The sequence below is a fragment of the Macrotis lagotis genome, chromosome X (assembly GCF_037893015.1).
Source record: "Macrotis lagotis isolate mMagLag1 chromosome X, bilby.v1.9.chrom.fasta, whole genome shotgun sequence".
NCBI classification, from domain to species: Eukaryota; Metazoa; Chordata; class Mammalia; order Peramelemorphia; family Peramelidae; genus Macrotis; species Macrotis lagotis.
Genome location: NC_133666.1, coordinates 672,466,661 through 672,492,021, shown reverse-complemented (window position 1 = coordinate 672,492,021; position 25,361 = coordinate 672,466,661). Strand labels below are relative to the sequence as shown.

Sequence of the window (25,361 nt, the reverse complement as noted above, 5' to 3'; positions counted from 1 at the left end):
ATCTGGCATCCCACAACTTCATGATTCTCTGATTCATTTTACTCACTGGAAACCTGCTTTGAAGTTCACTGGAGGGATTCATACATTATTTCAGTTATCTTTCCTCTTTGAGAAGACTGGATAATCATTCAGGAACTATTATTCCCAAATTGACTCCAAAAGCTGCAACTAAATTAAAGTTGGCTAGGAAGGCCCAATTTCTGTTTCCTATCTATCTCATGGTCAGTATACAAGGGATGAGTAGAAGGGACCCCTTGGGAGTCTTTCACATTTTCTTGTTAAATGAGGGATTTCAAAAAAATGGGGGGTAGGAAAACTTGTTACAAATAAATCAATCTATCTCTGTTAAGTCCTTATCCCATTTAGGCACTGTGCTAAGAATTATCTCTACAACATAGAAGTGAAACAATCCCTGCCCACCAAGAGTTTATATTCAATCTACTGGGGACCATGAGATTTTTCATCATCTTCCACCAGGACTTTCACTGGTTAAAAACAATTCTTTATATTTTAATTTTTTTGCACATTCCATATTTGCCAAGCAATGCCACCTTCAATCCTCCCAGCTGTGATAAGCTGTCTTCCCATAGCCCATATCGTCATAGTAGAGACCACTCCCCACCTCCAACCAGAAATAAATCTCAATGAGGTGCTTTCCTTCTCATGGCTATTTGTGGGGGGGATGAAGGCTTTCTGATCCCCTTTCACAGTTCATACCTTTTATGAGAGGAAAGTCAGATGGTAAATAATGAGCCAGGCAATTGTAGGCAACATCCGAGAGAGGATCCCCTAATGTGGATAGCTCCCAGTCGAGGATGGCGAGAACCTCGGCCTTTTCTGGATTAAAGATCAGGTTATCTAGTCTAAAGTAGTAAACGAAAGAGTAAAAAAAAAAAAAAAACTCAAACACAGCATGAATACAACAAATATGTGTAAAGCACTGACCATGCAGAAAGCACAATATTCAAAGGGCTGTCCTGTCTCAGACATTTCTGATAAGCTATAAGGATTCTTAGAAGTCATGGGATTCTATGGAGTCCTAGAAATTTAGAGATAGAAAGGCCAACTCTAATTCTTTGGATTTTTAAAATAATTTAGGAAATATTTAATTACAAATGGGGAAGTTCAGGTTCAGGGAGAAGAGAGCTTGTCCTGCCTTGACTTACCTTGTGAATGGCAAGGTCATGTTCTCCAAGCCTGGAGCTATGAGGGGCCATGGACATCACCATCATCATTAAGTCTAAGCCTTTGTGTAGTACCAGCTGCTCTGAAGACCAGCTCAGTATTTTTCCCCCACTAAATTATGCTTAGAAACTTCTACTAGAAGGCAGCAAGGTAACATGGGAAAAGCATTGCTTCTACAGTCCTGCCTCAATCCTGTTACCTGAGTGACCTTAGATAAGTTACTGAATCTCCTTGGGCCTCAGTTTCTTCATTTGTATGAGGAAGGAGTTGGATTGATGACCTCTGAGGTTCCTTCCAAGTCAAGGACTATGAGACTATGACCTATAAAATGGCTACATCACTCTAGGAAATGAAATAAGTAGGCAAGGCAGTTGAAATTTGGCAGTTTCCATGGAAGTTTTGAGTGTGTTTTGATCCTCTGTATTGTTGAACAACAGAGAAGAGAGCCTTGTCCAACCCAAAAGTTATGGGAAAACAAAGGCCATGGTACCATCAATTTCCTGTTTGAGAGACCCAGTGTAGTGGGTTTCAAACCCATTATGATAATCCAGAGGCTTTGGGATAAAGAATGGAAGGACAAAAAAGAAGGAATCCAAGACACCCCACAGGAAGACCAGACAGAGCAAGTCCAAGCTAAATATATAACTATACAAAACTACACACACACACACACACACACACACACACACACACACACACGCGCGCGTGCGCGCGCCGCGCGCGCGCGCTGTATTTTTGTCTTTCCATTCAGAGCTAATAGAGGATGTTATTGATCCACAGAGGATAACAATAGCCCCTACATGCCCACTGGAGTCAGCTAGACAAGCCCAAAGTTTGACTACTCCAAGAAAGTTGAGACTTTGAAACAGATCATTCTAGGAGGCCATGAACAAAAGCCCTCACGATAAGAATGAAGGGAGGGAATTTCACTTATTAAAGTAGGAAAAAGAAGACAGATTTCACATACAAATTCTATCTCCAAAATACTATTTGTAAAAAATAAAACTTGTTCAAAAAATTGCTTTTTTTCCTTGTTCTCTAGGGGTAAAGAAGGGTTAAAATAATTAGAGGGGTTCTAAGTTTCGCCAGGATACAAATCACTCTGTGTCTAAGAAGTTTCCTAAGTGCTTCTGTGAAGTGGAAAAACATTACAAACCAATCAAAGGTGCAATTAGTTGATTCCAAAGCAGGATAGAATCAAGCCAAAAGCACAGGATAGATGCCAGCCTTCCTGGCTCTGCTACAGACTGACCACACATCAAAGGCCCATGCAAGTTCACTTTGGCTCTATTTCCTTGGTTTCAATAATGCAAAATGAGAACCTGGTCAGTCACTGACTGACCTTTGGGTCACAGAGTTTGGAGGTCCACTCTTCCCCTTCCTGCGTGGAGAGACTGGCAGGAGGCACTGTAACTGGCCACATGATAATGAACACTAATACAACCTGGACCTAAGCCATCAGTGACATCTGCCCCTGGGCCCACAAATGGCCTTCAGCTAATCAGGAATCTTTCTCTCTTTAAAATCCCTTATTGTTTTGTCATCAGTTTCTACCTGAAATCTCCATGCACCACTGTTGTCTTCTGTGTCTTGGGCAGGTGTTGTGGCAGCCATTCGATGAGCCGCTCCATGGCAGGGACTGTACTGGTTTCTGTGGCTCGGTATTGCTTGGTCCAGGTTTGAACCTGTCGTTGAACATAGTCTCCTAAAATAAATATAGGTGAGTTATGCCAAAGACTTCAAAAGTCTTGAAAATTAATCCATGAAAGAGCTTTTAAATCTTATTTGAGAATGATCAAATGGACATAAAGTTTTTCAACCAAGTTTTAAGGGCCAGCCTTGTCCAAGACCCTGCCCTGGGAGGGAAAGGGCCCTGAAGAAGGGATTGAATACCTGGTGAAGAGAAGAAAGGCCTAAATAATACCAACATCTTCCATTTACACAATTGTCTTGTACTTTTCAAAGCATTTTTACATAATTTGTCTCATTTAATTATGATATTCCTAGAATCATAAAATAATAAAATTCTAGTTCTGAGCAGTCAACTCCTCCAGTCCCCTCGCTTTACCTTGATGAGGAAAATGACTTTGAGGCCTTCTAAAGTGGGGATGGCCCTAGGGTGCTCCCAGTCAGGTCAGAGAACCTGGTTCTGCTGTCCCATGGAGGAAATCAAAAACATAAGGTGGAACTTTAAGAAGCCGGGAAATTCCATGACTCTACATTTCACTTCGACTTTTCATATCCAAAGGAGTGAAGTCTTCGAGCAGACTGGAGAATCACTTGCTTCAGATGCTGAAGAGTGGATTCTTGGTCAGGGAGAAATTAGATTCTAGAGCTACTGAGGTTCTGCTATTGGATAAGCTTCATGGAGAGTGTTGTCATGAACAGAGAAGAAAGAACTGTTTACTGAGCTGGAGAATGATCTATTGTAACTGAGGACTCTGGAAGATCTCCAATGTACCAGTCTAGCTCTGCTGGGAGCTCTCTCTTACCTGGTGGACTAGACTGGCCTCTGCTTCTGTGTTTGCCTTTGCCCTACATAAATGCTTCCCTCCTGACATTTGGGGCCAACTGTCCAACTACACCCCTACCCAGTCAAAAACCTTAATCAAACCCACACCTCTTCCCAAACCCATGACTACCCTAACTGACTCAGGGCTCTGTCACCCACCTCAACTATAGCCCTCAGAGGCAGATTTCTAAGATGAAACCTATACATAATTAGAGAAAATTTCCAAGGGAGAATTGAGGATTCCCAATTCAATTTGTTTGTTACAAATAAAATATTAGTCAACTTTTTATACTCATTAATTTTAAAAAATATATGCCTCTAGGAATTTCACTACTCTTCTATTATGGTACTTGTTTGATGCCAGACTTCAGTAGGGCTTCCAAAATGATCAAGGTGAATGATATTAGGACATTTAGTTACTATCCCATAAAAGAGTTTGAATCATTAATCACAGATAAATAATAACATTTTCCTTTTACACACTTGTTCTGTACCTTTTCAAAGCATTTTCACATAATTTATCTCATTTAATTCTCATGATATTCCTAGAATCATAAAATAATAAAATTCTGGAGATAGGATAAAAAAAACACAAGCCAGGGACCTTGGAAAAGCAACATAGCTGTGGCTAAATTTTTTCACATGTAAAATATAGATTGTGTTGTCTACCCTGCCTTCTCGGAAGTTCATCAACCCATCACTGGCAGTCAGGGACCTCTTTGGACAAATCACTTCTCATCTCTTATCCTCATTTTCTTCATCAAAAAGATATGATTTTTACTATCTCCAATGCTAATATAATTAAAACAAGAAATGATTTATATCTCAGAAGTGTCAGTTCTAACCTCAAAGAACTAGACTCATTGCCTTTGGGGCATCTTGGAGGGTCATATGATGTGGGATCATTTCTCCTTACCCATAGCTCTGGTCTAGGTCTCCAGTGATGTGGGCAAAAAAGGATCCCCAGTTTCTGTTCAAACACTCAAAGCAACAAAGTACAGCAGACACAGGACAGTCTCAGTTTCCCTCATCAAGAGTTTCTCTCATAAAGTTGCCCATTATTTTTCCCTTTTGTTCTGATTCTTCTTTCACAAGATGACAAATATAAAAATATGTCAAACCTTACTGTACATGGATAACCTATATCAGATTACTTGCTGGAAAGGAGAGGGACAGAAAAATGCAGACCTCAAAAGCTTACAAAAAAATAAATGTTGGAAACTATCGGTACATGTAATTGGGAAAAATAAGAAATTAAAAAAAAAATAAAGTGGTTCATTAACAGTTCATCCATCTCCCCTTTCCAATGGGTGCTGCCAAAATAATGGACTAAATGAAAGAGTATTTTTTCTATCATTGTACCTAACCTTTGGTGGGGGGGGGGAGTAGTTTGCAAGGCAATGGGGTTACATGACCTGCCCAAAATCACACAGCTAGGTAATTATTAAGTGTCTGAGGCCAGATTTGAACTCAAGTCCTCTTGACTTCAAGGGCCAGTGCTCTATCCACTGTGCCACCTAGTTGCCCCTCTTTGTACTCATTCTTGAGAGGCAGTGACAGAAAAGTGCTAGAGCTCAAGTCAGGATCTAGGTTTAAAGCCCATCCCAAATACTCCCTTGTTGCGTGCCTCTTCACTGCTCTGAGACCTCAGGTCATTTCCACTTGAACAGAGGGGGACTCCTCATGCAGACCAAAGTAAAGACCCTTCCCTCCACCCTTCTTTGGCCTTCCCTATGGGGGACATAAGAGAACAATAAAGGAGAAGAGGAAAGGGACAAAATATGGATATCTATGAAGAGAATAAGAAGAGCAGTGCTATAAAAGTGTTTCAAGGTGATGTGACCAACTCACAAGAGCTCAACCTGAGAAAGGCAATCCCCAAACACAGAAAACCAAAGTCTGCATTAAGGGGCTCCAGACTCACCAAGTAGGGTGGGACCTCAACAGCCATCTGATCCAAACTGCACTGGAATAAGAAGCCCCTCTACACCATCCCCAACAAATGTTCACTGAGGTTCTTCTTGGAGACTTCTGGTGACAGAGAGCTCATTACCAACTTTGGGACCTTGCTCATTGTTCAGGAGTTTTTCCTGACAACAAGTCAAAAACCCAAACCCAGGGCTTCCAGTTCTTTCTTCTGGAACCAAGAGCAGGTGCACAACTCTTTTGGATTATGGCCATTTAAGTACTTGAAGCTGGCTACTTTTTCTTCCCTAAATCTCTTCTTTAGTCTAAACATCCCTAGTGTCTTCAGCAGATCTTTATGTGACTAATTTTGTAGCCCTTCACCAAGCCAGTCATTGTCATCACTGTTATCATTATCTTCTGGATACTCACTGCATCATCAATATGGTCCCTAATATGGTACCCTGAACTGAATTCAATATCCTAGGGGCAGAGGACAGTCAGCAGAACTAACACTTTTCTTGTTCAGGACATTGTGAGATTTTCTTAATGCAAACTAAGACAACATTAGCTTTTTAGTACATAGAAGTTTCCATTAAAATATGACTGAGAAGCAAAATTTGGTCACTTCAAAAATAGAAAAACATTAGCTAGTGAGAGCACCAACAATTAGAGGGACTCTAACTTTTTGCTTACCATGCTTCCCAAAGTCTTCTAGACCTGCTGCCTTGATGTCCACACTATGAAGCCGACATAACACTTGGTTCATGGCAGTGTAAATGGCCTTCCTCTGGTTGGGTTCCATGCCTGGAAGGGAAGCTTCCTTGTAGATCTGGCCAGGACAGTACTCCATCAAGTAGAATGGTGTGCCAATGATGCTGTGGGCACATTGACATCATGATTCTTAGTCAATGGTTTCAAAGGTGATGGTTTTATGATATGAATTACCCTCCTTTTCCCTGGCACCCTCATGACAAGCCCCCAAGGTGTCAGTAGGCTGCTCTCCAACCAAGCACATTCAGCTTGTCCAGTTAATTATTAGAATGAATCACATGGAAAATTGACTCAGAAATGGTCCTAAATTTATTAAATTTTTAAAAAGACAATTGCAAATGCAGACTGATTTCTACTCATAGAAAATAAAATGTTTTCCTCCTGGCTAGCTCTGTAATTCAAACATTTTTGAGTTCCTGAGAAGGTGGCTGCATAGTCTCCATGCCTCCTCATCTACATTCTCCTTACTTTAGCAAATTGTGGGGGTGGGCCCTTGTACCATCCAGGGAACCTTGTTTCAAGTGGAAAAATTCCCAATTACCTTGAATCCTCACAGAAGTCAAGAACTTTGGGGACAGGAACTCCAACATCACTGAGGGCTTTTATTATCCTGGGGACAAAAAAGAGGCAGGGTGAGCAACCAGCCAGGTTGGAGGCAATTTCTAGCTGAGTTGAAAATATATGTTCTTATAATTTGTTATCAACTTAACAACCATTTGCATGTTCACAAAAAGGACAATCACATAAAGAATAAAATCAGCTACAAATCCTTTAACATGGGCCATTCATCTTAACATGGTTGAATTAAAGACACCAACAACAAACCAAGAACCAATGTGTAAGTTCAGTATTCACTTCTGAATATATTGACCATCCTAGTACTGGGCTTCCTTGTCATCTCTCTGTCTCTCCCTTCCTCCCCCTCTCTGTCTCCTTCTCATGTTCTCTTCCCTCTCTCCTCTCATTACTTTCTTGCCACCTCTCTCCTCTTACCCTTTTCCCCTCCCTCCTCTCTTTTTCATTCCTCTCCTTTCTTCTCTTCTCTACTCTCTTTCCCCTCTCCTTTAATGCTTCTCTCACCTCTCTCCCTCACTCTCTTTTTCTGTCTTTCTCCCTCTCTCTCCCCCCCATACTCCATATTTATGTATGTCATATACATTGTACTCAGTACTCAAATGCAATGACTATCTGCTCTTCTGACTATATGCATATCATTGCTTCGTCTTCCTAATTATTTATAATGTGATTCATTGCTACTGGGTAAGCTAGGTGGTGCAGTGGATAGAGTGCCAGATCTGGAGACAGAAAGACCTGAGTTTAAATCTGTCTAACACACTTCCTAGCTGTATGACCCTGGGAATGTCATTTAACTCTGTTTACCTCAATTTCCTCATTGGTAAAAGTGAACTAGAAAAGGAAATGGAAAACTACTCAGTGTTTCTGCCAAGAAAACCCCAAATGTGTATAGCCTGCTTGTATGTCCAAATGCATTCATACTCACACACACATATGCATACATAAACATAGAGTTATACTCTATGTCCTACTCTAATGATGCTCCTTCATAACAAAGAGCTAGTTGCCCCTACAAGCTCAAAGGCCATACCAGGGGAGTGTACCTAGCAAGACAGAAAGGTTTAGGGTATGGAGATATGTGCAGATGACCTTTGTGGATGGTACTCAAGGTTCAGCATCAACACTCAGACAGGTTGATAGCAGACGATGTGTTTTTCAGCCCTAGAAGAGCATCCTTAAGGTCACTGGGGGAAATGTGGGCTGTCCCAGTGAGAGAAGTCCAACAAGTTACTGAAATGCCAAAATATTGATGTACAACCTTTCCTGTTCCTGTTGAACTTGCTTTGAATCACTCCACAGAAATCTGTCTACACTCTGTCACTTCTTTTATCTCTAAAATTTCAATGCATTATCACACCAGAACTTACTGAGCCTTTCTCTAGTCATTGGACTTGAAAAGTGTCCCAACCGTCTCCCATTACAAGTAAAGGAGTTATGAACATTTCTCCATCATTAAGCCTGTTTCTCCCTTTTGTTTTTGTTTTTTAGCTTTTGCAAAGCAATGGGGTTAAGTGACTTACCAAAGGTCACACAGCTAGGTAATTATTAAGTGTCTGAGGTCGGATTTGAACTCAGGTCCACCTGACTCCAGGGTTGTTGCTCTATCTACTGTGCCACCTAGCTGTCCCACCTGTTTTTCCTTTTTAAGAAACCTTCAGAGCACTGTTTTAGCACAGGATCTCAGGGTCAAAGGGCACATTTAGTTTAGGGGTTGTTATCATCATACTTCTCTCCATACTTCCCTGTGTACACCACCAATGGACCACTGAGTCTGCTTTCTCACATGTCTTCCAATATTGAGTTTTACCATTTTCTTCCCATTTTTGTTAAATCAAGGAATATAAGTAACTTGTAAGGCCTCAGGACCTGATGGATAGAGAGCCAGCCTTGGAGACAGAAATAATAATAGTGGCAATAATAATGATAATAACTAGTATTTATGTATCATTTAAGGCAAAGCACTTTACAATTATTAGCTCATTTTTCCTCACAACAGACTGGAAGGCAAGAGTCATTATGATCTCCATGGATACAGAAGAGGAGATTGAAGCAGACAGAGGGAAAGTGTGACTTGCTCAGAGTTACACAGCTGGATTTGAGCTCAAGTTTCCAGGACTCTCAGTTATGGTACCCCTTCCCTCCCAGTGGCCCCCATTCTAGTTACATAACCATGACCAAGTTACTTCTCACAGCTCCAAACAGCCATGAGAATAGGGACTAATAAGTTGCTGATCTGGGTTACTGGAAGGAGTTTTCATACCAGGAATCCCTTACACCAGTGAAACCAAATGATGGACATTTTTTATGATGACCATTATGCAGTATGGTATCTTTTTTGTGAGGTTATTAACCATTTGTTTTATCCTTTGAAAATTATCTGTTCCTTATACAAAAATTGACCATGTACTAGGACATAAAAACCTAATGCTCAACTGCAGAAAAGCAGAAATAGTGAATACATCTTTCTCAGATCACAACGCAATAAAAGTCATATGCAATACTGGGCCAAGGAGATATAGACCCAGAACAAATTGGAAACTGAACAACCTCATTTTAAAAAATGAGTGGACCAAAAAGCAAATTATAGAAAGAATTAACCATTTTATCCTAGATAATGATAATAATGAAACAACTTACCAAAACCTATGGGATTCATTCAAAGCAACTCTCAGGGGATATATTATAGCTCTAAATGCTTACATGAATAAATTGGAGAAAGAGGAAATCAATGAACTAAACATGCAACTAAAAAAACTAGAGAAAGAACAAATCAAAAATCCCCAATCAAATACCAAATTAGAAATTCTAAAATTTAAAAGAGAAATTAATAAAATCGAAAGCAAAAAAATATTGAATTAAAAAATAAAACCAAAAATTAGTATTATGAAAAAACCAATAATATTGATAAACCTCTGGTCAATTTGATTAAAAAAAAGAAGAAAACCAAATTGCTAGTGTTATAAATGAAAAAGGTGAACTCACCATCAATGAGGAGGAAATTAAAGTAATAATTCAAAATTATTTTGCCCAACTCTATGCCAATAAATTTGATAATCTAAGTGAAATGGATGAATATTTACAAAAATATAAATTTCCCAGGTTAAATGAAGAAGAGATTAAATACCTAAACAACCCTATCTCAGAAAAAGAAATTCAACAAGCCATTATTGAACTCCCTAAAAAAAAATCTCCAGGGCCTGATGGATTCACAAGTGAATTCTACCAAACATTTAAGGAACAATTGGTTCCAATCCTATATAAACTCTTTGGAAAAATAGGGAAAGATGGAACTCTGCCTAACTCTTTCTATGAAACCAATATGGTATTGTTACCTAACCCAGGAAGAGTTAAAACAGAGAAAGAAAATTATAGACCTATTTCCCTGATGAATATAGATGCAAAAATCCTAAATAAAATCTTAGCAAAATGACTACAAGTCATCAGTAGGATAATACATTATGATCAAGTAGGATTTATTCCAAGAATGCAGGGTTGGTTCAATATTAGGAAAACTGTTAGTATACTCAATTATATCAATAACAAACCTATCAGAAATCATATGATCATATCAATAAATGCTGAAAAAGCTTTTGACAAAATACAGCATCCATTCCTATTAAAAGCAATAGAGAGTGTAGGAATAAATGGACTGTTCCTTAAAATAATTAGCAGTATCTATCTGAAACCATCAACAAGCATTATATTCAATGGGGAGAGGCTAGAGGCATTCCCAATAAGATCAGGGGTCAAACAAGGGTGCCCATTATCACCACTACTATTCAATATTGTATTAGAAATGTTAGCATCAGCAATTAGAGAAGAAAAAGAAATTGAAGGAATTAGAATTGGGAAGGAAGAGACAAAACTCTCATTCTTCGCAGATGACATGATGGTCTACCTAGAGAATCCCAAGAAATCATCTAAAAAACTACTAGAAACAATTAGCAATTTTAGCAAAGTTGCAGGTTATAAAATGAACCCCCATAAATCCTCAACTTTTCTATATATGTCTAGCAAGAAACAGCAGGAAGAGCTAGAAAGAGAAATCCCATTCAAAGTAACCTCAGACAGTGTAAAATATTTGGGAGTCTATTTGCCAAGACAGACTCAGAATCTTTTTGAAAACAATTATAAAACACTTCTCACACAAATTAAATCAGATTTAAATAACTGGGCAAATATCAACTGCTCATGGATAGGGAGAGCTAATATAATAAAAATGACAATTCTACCAAAACTAAACTATCTGTTTAGTGCCCTACCAATCAAAATTCCAAAAAATTACTTTAATGAGTTAGAAAAAATTGTAAGTAAATTCATATGGAGAAATAAAAAGTCAAGAATTGCCAGGAGCTTAATGAAAAAAATGCAAACGAAGGTGGCTTAGCACTACCTGATCTAAAATTATATTATAAAGCATCAGTCATCAAAACTGTTTGGTATTGGCTAAGAAACAGAGTGGTGGACCAGTGGAATAGACTAGGTGTAAAAGCAGGAGAGGAGTATAGTAATCTGCTGTTTGATAAACCCAAAGAGTCTGGCCACTGGGATAAAAACTCCCTCTTTGATAAAAACTGCTGGGATAATTGGAAGTTAGTATGGAAGAAACTTAGATTAGACCGACACCTCACACCCTTTACCAAGATAAGATCCAAATGGTTACAGGACATAGACATAAAAAACAATACTATAAGCAAATTAGAAGATCAAGGACTAGTCTACCTGTCAGATCTATGGAAAGGGGAACAGTTTATGACTAATGAAGAGTTGGAGAACATCACTAAAAACCAATTAGATGATTTCGATTACAGTAAATTAAAAAGCTTTTGCACAAATAAAACCAATGTAATCAAGATCAAAAGAAAAGTAGTAAATTGGGAAACAATCTTTACAATTAATGATGCTGACAAAGGACTCATTTCTAAAATATACAGAGAACTGAGTCATATTTTTAAAACAAAAAGCCATCCCCCAATCAACAAATGGTCAAAGGATATGCAAAGGCAATTTACAGATGAGGAGATCAAAGCAATCCGTAGCCATATGAAAATACGCTCTAAATCATTAATGATTAGAGAAATGCAAATTAAAGCTTCTCTGAGGTACCACCTCACAACTCTCAGATTGGCCAGTATGACCAGGAAGGATAATGATCATTGTTGGAAGGGATGTGGGGAAATCTGGGACACTATTACACTGTTGGTGGAGCTGTGAACTCATCCAACCCTTCTGGAGAGCTATTTGGAACTATGCCCAAAGGGCAACAAAAATGTGCATACCCTTTGACCCAGCAATACCACTACTGGGTCTATACCCTGAAGAGATGAGGAAAAAGGGTAAAAACATTACTTGTACAAAAATATTTATAGCAGCCCTGTTTGTGGTGGCAAAGAATTGGAAATCCAGTAAATGTCCTTCAATTGGGGAATGGTTTAGCAAACTGTGGTATATGTATGTCATGGAACACTATTGTTCTATTAGAAACCAGAAGGGATGGGATTTCAGGGAAACCTGGAGGGATTTGCATGAACTGATGCTGAGTGAGATGAGCAGAACCAGAAAAACACTGTACACCCTAACAGCAGCAACACGGGCGTGATGTTCAACCTTGAAGGACTTGCTCATTCTATTAGTGCAACAATTGGGAACAATTTTGGGCTGTCTGCAAAGAAGAGTACCACCTGTATCCAGATAAGGAACTGTGGAGTTGGAACAAAGTACAAGGACTAGTCCCTTTAATTTGGAAAAAAAAAACAGATATCTTATTGTCTGATCTGGTTACCTCTGAGAATTCTGTTCTCTTTAAGGATATGATTTCTCTCTCATCACACCCAATTTGGATCAAGGTACAAAACAAAGTAAAGGCTGATGGAGTGCTATCTGTGGGGTGGGGTGGGGGGAGGGAAGCAAGATTGGGAGAAAATTGTAAAACTCAAATAATATCTTTAATAAAAAAAAATTATCTGTTCCCAGGGCAGGTAGGTGGCACAGTGGATAGAGCACCGGCCCTGGAGTCAGGAGGACCTGAGTTCAAATTTGACCTCAGGCACTTGGTAATTACCTTAGGCAAGTCACTTAACCCCATTGCCTTGCAAAAAACAAAAAACAAAAGAAATTATCTGTTCCCGAAACATATAAATACATATATAAAATACTGTTTATAGATATTTAAATTTTCTTAAATAAGCAGAGAAGCATTCATTGTTCATAGTTGGGCTGCACTAATATAATAAAAATGAAAATGTTTCCTAAGTTTCACACAGATTTTGTACTATACCAATTAAAATACTAATGGGTACTTTATAGAGCTAGATTTTTTAAAAATTTATTTATTTTTGGAGAAACTTCTCCATTTGCTGTAATCGATGGTTGCACATATGGATGGTTTGGTGCTGACTGATGGAGCACCTGGGTTTTCTTGGTGTTCATTATTAAACCAAAATTAGTATAAGCAGCAGAGAATCAATCAGTCCTTTGTTGCATCTCAACTTCAGAGGTTGCATTGTGGGCACAATTGCCTGCAAATAAAAGATCATGCACCAACACTCCTTCCACTTTGGTCTTGGTTTGTAGACTTTTCAAGTTAAAGAATTTGTCATCCCTGGGGTAGCTGACCTTGAAGCCATGTTCATCCTGTGAAGACATTTGATAACATGGCAGAAAACCCCATGCAAAAAAGTATGGGTGCAAGGAAGCATCCTTATTTCAATCCATTGGTGACTGGGAAATCTCAAGAGCATCATCCGCTATCCAGAACTCAGGCATGCATGTCGTCATGAGACTGACATACAATACTGATAAACTTTTCTGGGCAACCAAATTTTGATTTAATTTTTCATAAACTCACAACTGATGACATCAAAGGCCTTGATTAGATCTACAAATGGTGCATACAGACCCTTGTTGTGTTCTGGCATTTTTCCTGGAGTTGTCAGGCAGTAAACAACCATCTTGACTGTTCCTCAACCCTTTCTGAAGCCACACTTGCTCCCAGGGAGGTGATCATCTTCCAGGTGAAGGATCACCTTGCCAGAGAAGGACTATGGCAAGAATCTTACCAGCAGTGACAAAAAGAAAAATACTCCTGTGACTATCACAGGACAAGCTATTCCCTTTACCTGGACATTAGAGGCATCCTTGAATTCTTGGGAGATAACCTCTCCATGCCACACAACCGGGAAATTTTCAATCAATTTTTGGATGAGCAATAGACCCCCCATCTTGCAGATCTCAACTGGAATAGAATCAGCACCAGGTGCTTTACTAATTGAAAGGAGCCTATTGGCATTCAAAACCTCTTCTTCAGTTAGAACTTCAACTAGGGCCTGATTGAATTCAGCTTGAGGTAAATGGTCAATTGCTTCTGCATTGATTGATGATGGTCTATGAACACTATGGAAGTGTTCAGCCCATCTCTCTAGGATCATGTCCCTATCATTAATCAATGTGGATCCATCAGAACTGAGTAGCTGAGATGCAATATATGTCTTTGGCCCATAAATAGCCTTCAAGGCATAATAAAAGCATTTTGGTTTGTTATTGTCTGCATAAAATTGAATTTCATCTGCCTTCTTATGAAGCCAAGAGTCCTACATCTCTCTAAGCTTTGCCTGTACTCTACTTTTACTGGAATTAAATACTGCCTTCTTAGAAATAGATGAACTGGGGGCAGCTAGTAGCACAGTCAATAGAGCACTGACCTGGCAGTCAGGAGGATCTGAGTTCAAATGTGACCTCAGAAATTTAATAATTACCTAGCTGCATGACCTTGGGCCAAGTCACTTAACCCCATTGCCTTAAATAAAAAGATAAAAATTAAAAAAAAAAAGAAATGGATGAACTATCCTGCTGGTATAAACCCTGTAGAGTTCTTGCTTTTCATTTAGCAGCTTCTGTATTTCCCTATCATTTTCATCAAGCCAGTCTTAATGTTTGTAAGTGTTCTGGTCCAGTTAAGTAAATGCAATGCTGTACATCAAGTCTCTGAAAGTTGCCTACTCTTTTTCCTTCTCCACTGTTGCCAACTATATGTTGCTCAATTTTCCCTCCAGGTCAGCAACAAACTGTTCCTGCTCAGAGAAACACTCGAATCTCTTAATATTAATTCTTCTAGTATTCATTTTGCCTTGGGGCCACTGCTTCGCTTGAATGTGAATATTTAGCTTAGAGGGTATGAGTCTGTGATCAGTCCAGCACTCTGCACCACACATTGCCTTTGTCACTCACAATCACATAGTTTAATAGATGCCAATATTTGCTATGAGAGTACATCCAGGAAGTTTTATCATGTTTAGGTATGTTTAGTGTTTGTGATGAGGTCATGAGATGCACAAGTCTTCAGCAGAAGGTAGCCATTGCTATTATTGGTTCCAATTCTATTCCTCCCAAAGACTCCCTGCCGTAATCAGAATTATAAGCTTGTTCTCTTTTGGTACATTAATGATAAGAGTCTCCAGGTCTTCATAAAATATTTCTTTAACTTCATCAGTGCTCGTCATGGTGGGAGCATAGGCACTGATGATGGTGGCATGGCATTTTCCTGGAAGTGGCAATCTCATTGTCATGAGCCTGTCATTCATGCCTTTTTGATAAGTATTCAAGTTTGTTGTTTAGATTAGTTTTGATTACAAAACCTACCCCAGCTTCATAGCACTCCCCTTCACTACCTCCACTCCAGAAAAATGTGTGTCCAGCTCTGACTTCAGTACGCTGGCCTTGTCAGACTTGTTTCACTCAGGGTTGCTCTTTGGATATGATACCTGTTGAATGCTCTTACAAAAGCTGTTTATCTCTCAGGTCTCTTGGATCTTGTGTTGTCTATGAGTGTGCGCATGTTCCAAGCACCAAAGGTGAGTGGAATATTCTTTGAATAAGTTTTTGTAGATTTTTTTGTGTGTCTTGACCACACAGTGGGATCCTCGCCTGCCGAGGTAAGCAGGCCAGGGTTGGGTAAACAGACAATTTTGATGGCACCTTTTCTAGACCCTTCCTCACATCAGGAGATGACCATGACCACCATAATGGAAATAAAAAGCTCATTTCAAGGAAATCTGAGTAACTAAAAAAACTAAGGGAATTCTCAAAGAAGTCAGAAGACTACGATTAACAGAATGGAGATGCTTTCACTTAATTGTCCTTTTTGTTTCATTTGAAGGGAGGAAGAGGGATTTTACAGAAAAAGCAAAAGGCATCAAGAAAAACGATGTTTCTTAAGAAAAGTGTGAATGATGAGAGAAGGCAGAGATGCTACTCCTTATATAGTTGAGACAGTTAACCTCTTTGCCTTCCAACTCTTAAAAAAATATTCAGACCACTCATCCAGTTAATGGATTCACTTTGCAGTGAAGCATGGATTCAAAATTATTTTATGGCAATATTTTTTTTAAAAGCTAAAAAAAAGGGGCAGTTAGGTGGCGTAGTGGATAAAGCACTAGCCCTGGAGTCAGGAGTACCTGGGTTCAAATCTGGTCTCAGACACTTAATAATTACCTAGCTGTGTGGCTGTGGGCAAGCCACTTAACCCCCATTTACCTTGCAAAAAAAAACAACCTAAAAGCTAAAAAAAAGAAGATAAACAAATAATAAAGGCTAAAGAGCTGATATCATAAGTGTACTTCTCACTCTGGGCTGTCTTTCTACTTTAAAGAAGAATTCAAGATTCAATCTGAGAAGATGGTGGCAAAGAAGGGTTCCCCAATGCACAAGGTCCTCAATGTGCAAGAGCCATACTGCTCTCTTCATGAGAGACATAGATGAAAAGGCCCCTTCCTCTGTCTTTTCCTAAACATTTCCAGCTTCTCATTTTTTCCTGGCTGCTCTCATGGTGGACTTCTTTGATGTTTCCACCAAGCCCCTCTGCAGATACCTTCTGGCCCAACCCCTTCCTTTTCAGTTTTCTTTTGTGTATCCTCTCCCAAATAGACTAGAAACTCTTTAAGGGCAGGAATTGACTTTCTTTTGCTATCTGTATCTTCAATGTTTGGTGCATTGGACATGCTGAATAAATGTTGATTAATTATTGACAAAAAAATTATTTTGGGGCACCTAGGTGATGCAGTGGATAAAGCACTGGCCCTGGAGTCAGGAGTACCTGAGTTCAAATATAGCCTCAGACACTTAATAATTACCTAGCTGTGTGGCCTTGGGCAAGCCACTTAACCCCATTGCCTTGCAAAAAAAAAAATCAACCTAAAAAACTCCAATTATTATGAAGTAGATTGACACTATTCAATGCGGGGTGCATTATAAAACAGTTCAAGAAAAAAGGATGGCAGGAATTAAACAGGAGGTAAACAGATGATCATAATTAGTGTACAGAAAATAGGAAACTCCCCCCATCCCCCAGGTCAACGAGAGAAACCCAACTGCTCACAGAAGTCTGTATACTTAGAGTAATGCTAACAGAGGACACAGAAGAAATGAGATTCATAATAAAAATAATGTCATCCCAAAGAGATCCAAAACATCTCAACTATTTACTCTTGTATCTTCAATTTCTAAGGCATTTCTCTAGGGTTCTGACTGGTTGGCCAGGGCCTCAGAACTGCTAGAGAGAAGAGTGTGCTACCCTGAGGAGGTACCTGAATTCCCTCTCTATGGCATGAGCAGAAGGAAGAAGTTTTCCTGGTGGCTTCTTCCTCAGGACCAAGTGGTGATTGGCCAACCTGATGGAGTAAGTTGGATTGGACTGCCCATGGCTGAACTGCATGACTTCCATGGGACCTGAAACATAAAAGACAAAGGTAAAATTCAAAATAGTAGTTGAGGAACAGACAAAATATCCTTTCTTTCCAATTTTATCCCAGAAGAGATTATTTCTCACAGAGAACAAAAGTCATTTTTTTTAAATGACACACTGGAATGATGAAGCAGTACCCATTTGGGCTTGGGTAGATAGAATGGGGGTGTAGTAAACACCTAAGTCCCCTGAGATGGTGCCTCTCCATATGCATTGGCTGGAAAGTTGAATCTGGGAAATTGGAAGTGGTAGACAGTCACCTGTTAGCCAGCCATGGGGCTGGAAGCAGCCAGAACTGTTGATGTGTAAAAAACCACCTGACTCGGGCTTTTGCTGAGGAAAGTAATGATTCGTTCATTCATATTATGGTTTAAGGGGGAAAGATTTTAAGACTCCCCACCCCCACCCCACAATGTGACTTGGTATCTGATCTTTCCTTCATTCTTCTCCATTCCAAGTGTAGAGAGTGGAACCTCTCACCTGGGCCGGGTGTTTGAGCTATGGAGAGCAGGGAGACCTGGAACCCATACTAGGTATTTGTACACAGTCCAGCAAAAACTGGCAGAAAAAAATCAGGGCTCTAGATGTGATGTTGGTGGGATTAATGATAGACGGATGGTGAGGGGATATATTGTAATCCAGCAATGATGGGTCAAATGTTGAACAAAAATTCCTTTACAAAAGCTATTATGATGAAAGAATCTCAAATGGAACTGGGCTATTATGATGATAGAAGGCTAAATGGAACTGGGGTGCTAGTCACTGGGTCCCTAAAATCGGAGGGACATAGCCAGTGGGGGCTTGAGCTGAAGACAGAGAAGAAGTGACCCCTGTCCCTGCAACATCCTCATGATACTTGTAGGGAATCAAGTTTAACAGGATTGACCCTGAGAGAGCAGGGCCATAGTAAAAATAGTTTAGTGACTTCATACCTAGATAATCAAGAATATGGGGTAGCAAATCAGAGAGATGCCCTAAAATAAAATTTTAAGGGAAACTGAATGAGACAGTGTATGCCAGAACACAAAGGTCCAGGGGTGATTGTGACAGAGACCCAGATCTAACTTCTTTGGACAAGAGTCCTGGATACTGAGTCTGGGAGGGAGCAAGATAGGGCCTAGTTAGGAAGCTCACTGGGATGAGGTAGGATGGGTGAGGACACAATCTGGAGGCTTTTGATTTTCACTAATTATTCTTGGTAACTGAATGTTAAAGTCAGTTTTCAGGCAAGAAATCAAAGCCATCTACATCTTTAAAGTATGAAAAAATGTTCTGAATCACTATAGATTATAGAAATGCAAATTAAAATAACTCTCAGATATCCACCTCACACCCATCTGATTGGTTAATAAGACAGAAAAGGGAAAAGGACAAATGTTGGAGGGGACACTAATGCACTGTTGGTAGAGTTGTGAAATGATCCAGCCATTCTGGGAAATAATTTGGAAAAATGCTCAAAAGCCAATAAAACTCTGCACACCCTTTGATCTGGCAATAATACTTCTAGGTCTATATGCCAAAGATATCCAAAAAACAAACAAAAAAAAGGACCTATTTGTATAAAAAATATTTAAAGTTCTTTTCATGGTGGCTAAGAATTAGAAATTGAAAGGATGCCCATAAGTTGGGGTATGGTAATACAAGTTGTGGTAAATGATTGTGATGGAATAATACTGTGTTATAAAAAAAAAGACTAATAAGAAAAACCTGGAAAGACTTACATGAAGTGATACAAAATGCACAAAGCAGAACCAGGACAACATTGTACATAGTAAAAGCAATATTTTAAGATATAAAACTATAGATGACTTAGCTATTCTCAGCAATACAATGATCTAAGACAATTTATTTTTTCTTTCCTTTTTTAAAAATATTTTATTTATCTGTTTTTCTAACTGCATGCAATGATAGTTTTTTACCAATTATTGTTTTAGCAAGATTTTGAGTTTTACATTTTTCTCCCTTCCTCCTTTCCCTCCTTCCCACCCAACAGAAAGCAATCTGATATAAACTCTACCTTTATAACCAAGCTAAACAATAGATCCATATTGATCATGTTGTGAGAGAATCAAACCCAAACGGAAGAAATAAAACATTAGAGGAAAAAAATGACATGATACATAAGACAACTTTTAAAAAATTGAAGATAAGTTTTGGTCTTCATTTAAACTCCACAATTCCTTCTCTGGATATGGATGGTAAGTTTTTAAAAATTGTCTTTGTTATTTTGCTGAAATGAACCATCATAGTTAATCATTACCTCATTCTGTTGTTAGTGTGTATAATGTTCTTCTGGTTAAGGCAATTTCAAAGATCAAATGATGAAGCATACTATCTATATGCCTCCAAAGAAAGAACTGATATTGTCTGAATGCTATTTTTCACTATTTTTCTTCCTTTCATTTTTTTTAAATTTGAGTCTTCTTGCACAAAATGACCAATATGGAAATGTTTTAATTGATTGCACATGCATAATCTATAGTGATTGATTATTTTCTCAGGGAAGGGAAAGGAAAAGGAGTGAGGAAGAGATAGAATTTGGAACACAAAAACTTTTTTTAAAAAGTCAAGTATTTTCTTTGTCTTTTTTCTTTTTTTTGCAAGGCAATAGGGTTAAGTGACTTGCCCAAGATCACACAGCTAAATAAGTGTCTGAGGCTGTATTTGAACTCAGGTCCTCCTAACTTCAGGGTTGATGCTCATCTACTGCCCCAAAACCCAAGTATTAAAATTTATCATTTAATTTAGGAAAAAATCAAATATTATATTAAAAATAAAGAATGGGGGGGCGGCTAGGTGGTGCAGTGGATACAGTACCGGCCCTGGAGTCAGGAGTACCTGAGTTCAAATTTGGCCTCAGACACTTATTAATTACCAGGCTGTGTGGCCTTGAGCAAGCCACTTAACCCCATTGCCTTGCAAAAACCTAAAAAAAAAAAAAAAAAAAAAAAGAATGGGTTGCCCAAAGGGAAAAAAAAATTAAGTTAGTTGCTTCTTCTTGCTAAAGAACTACAAGTATTGGTATCCCCTTCTAAGTTAACCCCTGAGTAAAGTTAGCCCCTTTGCTCTGGACAAAGCTGCAGTTGCCCTGACCTCGTTATAGCTGTGGTGAAGGGCACTGGATTAAAACTTTCATGATTTCTTTGAATGGTATATTACATCTCTCCTCCTTTCAACCCTTTTCCAAAGAAGGCAAACTCATAGTTCTATTCATCAGTAACAATGGTTTCCCAAATTGCTAAAAATAAGATGTTCTTGGTCTGCAAATGAAAGGGTTGTGTTTTTTGCCATATACCCAACAAACCACTAATGGCAATTAAGTGAGAGCTGAAAGGGGAAATTAAATAACTTTGCTACTGCAGAAAATGCCCTTTCTCCTATCACTGAGTTACCCCAGTGACATTTCCATAGACATCTTGGCCCTAACTAGCACATAGACTCTGTATCTGGCCTTTCCTGGCTGAAATCTGGACATTGGCCAGAAGAGCAGAGAATCAACAATGAACAGAAGCTCAGTAGCAAAGAGATAAAAGAAATAACTTTCCAAGAAAGAAAGTGGGGTGCAGGGTATGAATAAATAACTTCAGATTCACATATTTTTCCAGGAATACAAAAAATGAGAGGAAAGTTGGTTTGCAGCAAGCCTAGGAAACTTGCTACAATTTGAAGTACTGTAAGGTTCAATTCCTCTCATAAAACAGACCATTATTAACCACATTAAAAATTCATGACAATTTCCATTTAAGAGAACTGCAGACAGTATAAAATATTTGGGTGTCTACCTGCCAGGACACACCCAGGAACTATATGAACACAATTACAAAATACTTACCCCACAAATAAAGCTAGAACTAAACAACTAAAGAAATAGTAATTGCTCATGGGTAGGCGGAGCCTATTATAATTGAAATGACAACACTATCTAAACTAATTTACTAATTCAATATCAAACCAATCAAACCACCAGATAATTACTTTGAGCTTGAAAAATGAATAACAAAATTCATTTGGAGGAAGAAAAGGTTAGGAATATCAAGAGCATCAGTGAAAAAAGTGAAGGAAAGCAGCAGCACAGGTATCAAACTGTTCTACAAAGTGGTAATCAAATAATCATCAACATCATCTGGTACTAGATAAGAACTAGAAGGATTAGTGAATAGATTAGATATACAATATATAGAGGCAAAAGAGTACAATAACTTAGTGTTTGATAAGCTCAAAGATTCTATCTACTGGTATAAGAACTTACTATTTGACAAAAACTAGGAAAACTGGAAAAGCAATCTGACAGAAACTAAGTCATCAATTCACAATATATACCAATATAAGCTCGAAATGGGTACATGATGTAGACATAAGGGGCGATACATAAGTAAATTACAGAAGCATAGAAAAAATTACCTATTGGATCTATGGCTAAAGGAAGAATTTATTTTAAAAAGTTAGAGATGATCATAAGACATAAAATGGATAATTTTGAATGCATTAAATTAAAAAGGGTTTGCATAAACAAAACCAATGCAGTCAAAATTAAATTGTGAGAAATTGTGAGAAAAGTTATTTCAGCAAATTTCCCTGAAAAAAGATTTCATTTCTCAAATATACAGAGAACTGAGAAAATGTGTTAAAAATAAGAGCCCTTCCCCAACTGATGAATGGCCAAAGCACATGAATAGTCAGTCTTCAAATGAAGAAATTAAAACTATCTAAAGTTAGATGAAAAATGCTCCAAATCATTATTGATTAGAGAAATGCAAATTAAAACAACTCTGAGATACCACCTCACACTTATCAGTTTGGCTAAAATGACAAAAAAAGAAAAATGATCAATGTTGGAGAGAATGTGGGAAAACTGAGAAAACTAATATACTGTTGGTGGAGTTGTGAACTGATCCTACCATTTTGGAGACCAGTTTGGAATGATGCCCAAAGGACTATATAATGGTGCCTACCCTTTGATCCAGCAATATCACTGCTAGGTCTGTATCCCAAAGAGATCATAAAAGGGGGAGGAAAGACCCACATGTACAAATTTTTTTTAGTTTTTTTTTAGGTTTTTGCAAGGCAAATGGGGTTAAGTGGCTTGCCCAAGGCTACACAGCTAGGTAATTATTAAATGTCTGAGGCCAGATTTGAACCCAGGTACTCCTGACTCCAGGGCCGCTGTTCTATCCACTGCACCACCTATCCACCCCCATGTACAAAAATATTTAAAGCAGGTTTTTTATAGTGGCAAAGAATTGGAAATTGAGGGATATCCATCAATTGGGGAATGACTGAACAAGTTATGGTATATAAATGGTATGGAGTGCTATTTAGTTTTATAAGAAACCATGAATGGTCAGACTTTGGAGAAGCATGAAAAAAATTACATGAACTGATGCCAGTGAAGCAAACAGAACCAAGAGAACATTGCACATGTTAGCAACAACACAGTGAGTTGATCAACTATGATGGATGCCACTCCTCTCAGCAGTTAATGCCATTCACATCCAAAGGAAAAAAAATACTATGGAAACAAAATTTATACTACCTTAACTTTTTAAAAACTTCTCATTTTTCCTTCCTAGCTCATGGTTTTCTTTCTTTCCCCCTTAGTCCTAATTCCTCTTACACAAAACGACTAATATGTAAATTTGTTAAAAATAAATGTTATACATACAACTTTTACCAGACTGTTCACCACCAAGAAGGGGGGGGGGGGGGGAAAGAGAAAGTGGTAGAAAAATATGTAGCTTATGGATTTGCAAATGAATGAATATTGAAAAACTAAAAAATGAATTAATTTAAAATAATAATAATGTGGGTCTTCAAACAGAATACCAGATCACATAATACCTGCTGCTTGACTTCCTAGAAGGTTTTTGAGGTATTTCTCTAAGGAATCTCTTGGAATTTCCATTGTCTTCCTCACAGAGCAGGTGTTCGGGATAATCTTCCACAAAGGAAAACCCAGAAAGGTTTCTAGTTCTTTTAGGGCACTTTCTGCATCATTAACCTGATTTAAAAAAAAATAGTATTTCCCAATCATCAACTCTAAGCATATTCTTAAGTTTAAGATCACGGTTATTTTGGGAAGGTGAAAGACACAAACAAATTCAACTGAGGCAAAGGCTACGTAGAGTTCTTTCCATGAAGCCTCTAATCTTCATCCACAAAGGAGGCTGCTTCTGATTTCTTCTGTTCAGAGCCTCCTCTGCTGTGGGAGCAGATGACAGGGCTAGGACCTCCAGGAAGGTGAGTTAGAGGCATCTAGTATAGCCCACACCAGACAGGGAGTTCCCTCCTACACAAACCAGCCTCTGTGTGAAGGGGACCCACCCGGAGGACTAGGGCGACTATGATGCTGTTAAGAAGTCTTAAGGGACATAAACTAAATTAAGTTATTTGTGATTTCTCCTCCTGGCTCCTTAGTCTGCCCTCTGAATGTATCTGATTTTTCTTCCTGCAAGACTGGAGGGACAAGAGAGTTACCAAGTCCCCCCCCAAGTCTTCTCTCCTCCAGAATAAGCATCCCAAGAACCTTCAAACAATTCTCATGGGTCATAGGCTCAAGGCCCTTCTGGATTCTGCAGCTTCTCAGTATCCATTCTGCAACATGATACCCAGCACTAAACATTCGTGCCATCACTGCCTCTCCCCCATCCCGTGGCCTGAGTTGGGTGAGGACAGCAACTCAGTGGCATTCTTCTTTGTGACCACACATCACCCTGCTGACCCATGCCAATCAAACCACCAGACTTTGCTCTGACTTCTTATGCCTCTTCCACTGGTCCTTGAGAAGTCAGTATATGCGATTTTACAGTGCCCCTTTCAATGATATTCTCAAATTACTCTCTAAGAGGGAGCAGGATTTGGAGCCAGCAAGACCAGAATCTAGATCCCATCTCAAGTATTTATTTATGGGTAACCTTGGGCAATGCTGTATCCCTGACTGGCTCAGTTTGTTAAATGGGGATAATACAATGTCCTCCCAGGGTTAGGATAAGGCTCAAATGAGATATTTCTAAAGCCCTTGGCAGAGTGCCTGAAATAGAGGAGATTCTTAATCATGCTTGCTTTCTTCCCTTCTTCCTTTCCCTTGCTTACCTCTCAGACTCAGTGTCCTCCTCTATAAAACATAAATAAACAACAGTACTTACCTTAAAGGCTTGTGGCAAGGATCAAATAAGATAACACACATAAAGTGCTTTGTAAACTTAAATCAACAAAAGCTAGCTACTATTATTATTTGTGTTGTTAAATACACAAAAGGTCTCCCCAGTGGTATATAGTGGGTGTTTAATTAATGCTCATTGGTTAATTGATTCGCTACCTTGATAGTATGGATGCCAAGTTGGGCGGCTGCTTTTAAATTATGTCCGAGGTCATCAAGAAAGATGGATTCTGCAGGTTCCACCTGCAGCCGCTGCAAGCACATCTCATAAATACGGAGATCCGGCTTACAGATGCCTTCCAGACAGGATTCAACAACCTAAAAGGGGAATGGGAGGCACAGAAAAATATTTAGAAAACTAAGTCTTGGGATTCTCCAATGTGAAGATTAGAAAACCAGCCTTGGGACTTTTCAATGCGAAGATTAACACATTGGCTGAAATAGAGGTAATACTGTGGGATACAGTCGGTATGTCAGAACAAGCATCCCCCTTTTTGCACAGCATAACAAGGCTG

The 25,361-nt window shown here is 38.8% G+C and overlaps 1 protein-coding gene across 2 annotated transcripts in view; it reads right to left on the bottom strand.

Moving 5' to 3' along the window:
* The window catches only part of ACAD10 (acyl-CoA dehydrogenase family member 10), a 57,561-nt gene that overhangs the window by 16,110 nt on the left and 16,090 nt on the right, over window positions 1-25,361 (bottom strand). For both annotated transcript variants that reach the window (XM_074205731.1, XM_074205732.1), the window contains exons 6-12: window positions 25,006-25,164; window positions 23,529-23,688; window positions 17,533-17,674; window positions 6,918-6,986; window positions 6,299-6,480; window positions 2,740-2,890; window positions 718-863 (exon numbers count right to left, since the gene is read on the bottom strand). In XM_074205731.1, coding sequence (XP_074061832.1) covers window positions 718-863; window positions 2,740-2,890; window positions 6,299-6,480; window positions 6,918-6,986; window positions 17,533-17,674; window positions 23,529-23,688; window positions 25,006-25,164 — 1,009 coding nt within the window. The remainder of the gene's footprint in view (window positions 1-717; window positions 864-2,739; window positions 2,891-6,298; window positions 6,481-6,917; window positions 6,987-17,532; window positions 17,675-23,528; window positions 23,689-25,005; window positions 25,165-25,361) is intronic.